This window comes from Otolemur garnettii, unplaced genomic scaffold (genome assembly GCF_000181295.1).
Source record: "Otolemur garnettii isolate 467f Iridium unplaced genomic scaffold, OtoGar3 scaffold00106, whole genome shotgun sequence".
Taxonomy (NCBI): Eukaryota; Metazoa; Chordata; class Mammalia; order Primates; family Galagidae; genus Otolemur; species Otolemur garnettii.
The window spans coordinates 3,599,857-3,605,246 of NW_003852501.1; the positions used below are offsets into that span (position 1 = coordinate 3,599,857).

General features: G+C 37.8%; 1 protein-coding gene across 1 annotated transcript in view; it reads right to left on the reverse strand.

Moving 5' to 3' along the window:
• Window positions 1–5,390, reverse strand: part of MICU2 (mitochondrial calcium uptake 2) — a 152,205-nt gene that overhangs the window by 26,148 nt on the left and 120,667 nt on the right. Inside the window, exon 7 of the mRNA XM_003796706.3 lies at window positions 160–225. Within this exon, the coding sequence (XP_003796754.1) occupies window positions 160–225 (66 nt within the window). The remainder of the gene's footprint in view (window positions 1–159; window positions 226–5,390) is intronic.

A 5,390-nucleotide genomic window follows, 5' to 3' on the forward strand; every position in this document is an offset into this window, starting at 1 on the left:
TCTGTTGTTGATAGAAAAATTGTTAATGAGGGATATGAGTGTTTTAAAAAAGTTACTGATAAATCTATTGACAACTATCTGGGAATATGAGAACAAACAGAATAGCGTAACTATTATAAATATCAACTGTTTGGAAATATTTAGTTTATTTGCACATACCTGATACTCTGTTTCATTGATTTTCACTGTCATTAAGTCATCTTGTTTACTTATGATTTTCTGCAGCTAAAAAGATTACAAATATGAGTTTACTTTTGTGCCTACTGAAGTTTTCAAAAAACCCTAAGATGCTAAATTATTATAAAATATATACCAGTTATTTGTCAAATATTAATTTAAATTCTTTCTACATCATAACTCCTGATATTAAATTTTTTCTTAGGCTATGTAAAATCAAAGGAGAAAACAGATAATGAAATATTAACATTATTATTATACTTTTCTACTTAGAAAGCTGGCTTACTTAATAGATATGTTCTAAAGGTAGCAGTGTATAAAAACATGATTATCCTGTTCTTTCAAGAGAATTTTTATTTGTATATTTTTTATATCACTGAAGATTTATGGCCACATTTTAAAGGATATAGGTCTTTAAAAGTTACATATTATGTATATTTTCTTTCTTTCCCTTTATGCATTTATAAAACATTAAAATAATTTAAATACTTCCATTTCTACTAATTAAAACATTGTACATAGTACCTTGAAATTGAGTACATTAAAAAAAAACCTACCTACCTTTCAGAGTTATTTGTATCAATCCTCACATGGAAAGCAAATTAAAAAAAATAAGAATTTCAAAAGAATCAAATGCATGCTAAATCCCAATCTATAGATTCAACTCAATCAGGAGACAAATCTCTGCCTACTTTTTTTCTGGGCCATTTCTTTACACTGGAATGTGGACATCTTAGCCATACAATTTTGATAGTTTCTTCCTTCCTTTCTTTTCTTTTCTTTTTTTTTGAGACAGTGTCTCATTATGTCACCCTTGGTAGAGTGCTGTGGCATCTCAGTTTATAGCAACCTCAAATTCTTGGGCTTAAGTGATTCTCTTGCCCCAGCCTCCCAAGGAACTGGGACCACAGGCTCTGGCCACAATGCCCAGCCATTTTTTTTTTTGTTATGGTTGTCATTGTTGTTTAGCTGGTCTGGGCCAGGTTCGAACTCACCAGCCCTGATACATGTGGCCAGTGCCCTACCCTCTGAGCTACAGGCACCACCTATTTTGACAGTTTCTCTGTGTCTCTTCCCACTTAGTACTTTCTTCTTGCATTCCCACAAATGCAGTTCTAGTTTTTCCCCCCACCTAAATCAGTTTCATCTAGTTCAGAAATTCAAATAAATGGAATTAAGTACTATGTATTCTTTTGCATTGTTCATTCACTCAGAATAATGGTCCTTAGATTTACCCATGTTTGCACATCAGTAGTTTGTTCCTATTTATAGCTGAATTTTATTTCACTTTATGAATATACCAGTATTTATCCATCCACCTTTTTTTTTTTTTTTTGAGACAGAGCCTCAAGCTGTCCCCCTGGGCAGAGTGCCGTGGCATTACAGCTCACAGCAACCTCCAACTCCTGGGCTCAAGCGAGTCTCCTGCCTCCGCCTCCCAAGTAGCTGGGACCACAGGCGCCCGCCACAACGCCCGGCTATTTTTTTTGGTTGCAGCCATCATTGTTGTTTGGCGGGTCCGGGCTGGGGATTCGAACCCGCCACCTTAGGTGTACGTGGCTGGCGCCTTAGCCGGTTGAGCTATAGGCGCCGAGCCAATCCACCTTGTTTTTGAGACAAGAGTGCTGCCCTTGGTAGAGTGCCATTGGGTCACAGCTCACAGCAACCTCCAACTCTTGGGCTTAAGTGATTCTCTTGCCTTAGCCTCCCAAGTAATTGGGACTACAGGTGCCCACTACAACACTGGCTTTGTTTTTTTTTTTTTTGCAGTTGTTTAGCTGGCCCGGCTGAGTTCGAACCCGCCTCCCTCAGTATATGTGGCTGGCACTGTAACCACTGTGCTATGGGCCCCAAGCCTATCCATTCACCTGTTGATGGATGTTTGCATGTCTTCAGTTTTTGGCTACTATGACTCAAGATGTCACCAACATTCTTATCTCATTTTTGTGGACATGGGTTTTACTTTCTCTTGGGTAAATATTTGGGAGAGTAAGAGGTAGGTTGGTCTGTTTTACTTTATGAGAAACTGTCAAACTTTTTACCACAGTCAATTCTGGTCCCTCATATTCTCACCAACGTTTAGTGTGATCAGACATTCTGCTGGGAAAGTGTGGCAGCAGGCATTTCCCTGATGACTCCTCTGGAGCACCTTCTTCAAGTGCCTATCACCTGTTTGTGTAATTTCTCTTGTGAGGTGCCTGCTGTAGTCTTCTGCCCAATAATAATTTCTTTTCCCTTTTCTTTTTTTGGGGTGGGGGGGTCTCATTCTATGGCCCAGGCTAGAGTGCAGTGGCATCATTATAGCTCACTTCAATCTCAAACTTGCTGGCTTAAATGCCTAAGGTTCCTGAGTAGTTGGGACTACAGGTGTGCCACTATGCGAGGCTAGTTTTTCTATTTTTTGTAGCTCTTACTCAGGCTGGTCTTAAACTCCTGGCCTCAAGAAATCCCCTTACTATGTTGGCCTCCCAGAGTGATGGATTACAGAAGTAAGCCACTGTGTCTGGCTTAAAAATTTCTTTTTTTATAAAACAATTATTAAGTTATGTGAGTTCTTTACATACTCTGAACACAAGACCTTTGTCAGAAAACTGTTTGGAAAATCTTTTTGCCCATCTATAGCTTGCCTGTTCATTTTCTTAATGGTACCTTTGAATAAGCAGAACTTTTTAATATGGAAGGCTAACCTATCATTTTTTTCTTTTATGGTTTTCTATTCATTGTCCTAAGAAATTCTACCTACTCTAGATCCTAAAGATATTTTATTTCTTTTTTCTTTTTTGTACAAGAAGCTTAATGGTTTTATTTTTTTTTTTTTTAGAGACAGAGTCTTTATTTTGTTGCCTTCGGTAGAGTGCTGTGGCATCATAGCTCACAGCAACCTCCAGCTCTTGGGCTTAGGTGATTCTCTTGCCTCAGACTCCTGAGCAGCTGCGACTATAGGTCCCCACCACAACGCCTGGCTATTTTTTTGTTGCAGTTTGGCCACGTGGGGTTCAAACTCGCCACTCTCAGTATATGGGGCCGGCGCCCTACTCACTGAGCCATAGATGCCACCGGGTTTTATCTTTTATGTTTAAATTTATAATGTATCTCAAATGCATTTTTATATATGGTGTGAAACAGGGGTTATTTATAACTAATTTTTCTTTCTATGTATATCCAGTTGCTCCAGTGTCATTGCTGAAAATATTTTTCTTTCCCCACCAACTGACGTGTTATTAATACTGAAAATTAAGTGATGAGGTAATGTGGATTCTTCATCATATTCTACTTATCTACTTGTCTAGCCATAGGTCAATATCACAATGCCATCACTACTATAGCTTTGTAGTCTTTTTTCCTTTAGTATTTAATAATTATTTAAAAAATTATTATTATTAAAAATTTCAAAAGATTGATGGAGTGTAAGTGTGTGGTTAAGTCATGAAGTCAGGTAGTGTTAGCTATCCAGTTTTAGTCTTGTTTCTCTAGATTGATTTGGGTGTTTTAAATCCCCTGCTTTTACATATCCATTTTAAAATCAGCTTGTCCATTTCTATTAAAAAGCCTGTTAGTGGGCTGGGAGCTTGGCTCATGCCTGTAATCCTAGCACTCTAGGGCCAATGTGGGTAGACTCTAAGCTCTCAGCTTTTGAGACCAGCCGAGCAAGAACCAGATCTGGTCTCTAAAAATAGCTGGGCTTTGTGGTGGGTGCCTGTAGTCCAGTAACTTGGAAGGCTGAGGCAAGAGAATCACTTGAGCCCAAGAGTTTGAGGTTTCTGAGAGCTATGATGCCATGGCACTCTACCAAGGGCAACAAAGTGAGACTCTGTCTCCAAAAAAAAAAGCCTACTGGGATTTCCCTTGGGAAAGTTGAATCTTTAGGTTAATTTGGGAAGAAAAGAGATCTTAACACTACTGAATCTTCTAATCCAATAATATGCTACATCTCTCCATTTATTTCTACCAGCAATATCTGAAGTTTTTTTGTGCATGTTTCTTGGTTAAATTTGTTTCTAATTATTTTATGCTATCTGATGTCATCTTAAGCAGAACTGATCTTAATTTCATTTTCTAAATGTTTTTACTAGTATGTAGAAATACAATTGATTTTTGCATACTGATTGTCAGTCCTGAGATCTTTCTGAATTCACCTAGGGCTCATTGCTTTAGGTGTTGGTTCCCTAGGATTTCCTACATGAAATCATATTATTTGTGAATGAAGTCAAATTTGACCTGTTTCTTTCTAATCAAGTTAACCTGTTTTCCCCTTGCACTGCTGTTATCATTAGAAGTTCCAGTAAAATGCTGAACAGAAGAGGGAGAACAGATATTCTTGTCTTATTCCTGACCTTAAGGCATTCAGTATTTCACCTTGTAGCATAATGCTCTTTAAATTTTTTGTAACTATTTTTTTTATCAGATTGAGGAAGTTATCTTCTGTTCCTACTTTGCTAAGTTTTACCACGAAAAGGTTTTGTTAAATACTTTACATGTATTAACAGGATCCTTATTTATGTTTGAGAGACAGGGTCTCACTGTTTTCCAGGCTGCAGTGTAGTGGTGTGACCACAGTTCATCGTAACCTCCAACTTCCAGGTTCAAGTTATCCTTCTGCCTCAGCCTATCAACTAGCTAGGACTATCGCTATTTAAAAAAAACTTTTTTTGGTAGATAATGGAGCCTCACTATGTTGCATAGGCTGACTGTTCTTGAATTCCTGGCCTCAAGTGATCCTCTTGCTTCAATCTCTCAAAGTGCTGGGATTACAAGCATAAGCCATGGTGCGTCGGGTGGTTTCTCTTTTTTTCTACTGGTATGATAGATTGCACTGACTGATTTTTAACCATCAAACTCATTTTTTATTCCTTTGATAAATTTCACTTGGTTGTGACAGACTGTTTTATATAGTGCTTGATTTGATTTGCTCTATCTGGTTAAGTATTTTTGTACTTTTATAAAGAAAATTGGTTGATAATTTACTTTTCTTATTAGGTCTTTGCCAAATATTAGTTATCAGGAATACCTTGGTCTCATAAAGTGAGAGTAAGTATTCCTTTTTCTTATATATTCTGAAATAGTGTGTATAAATTTGGCATTACTTGTTTCTTGCATGCTTGATAGATTTCACCAATGAAACCATCTGGGCAGGCTCAGCGCCTATAGCTCAACCGGCTAAGGTGCCAGCCACGTACACCTAAGGTGGCGGGTTCGAATCCCCAGCCTGGACC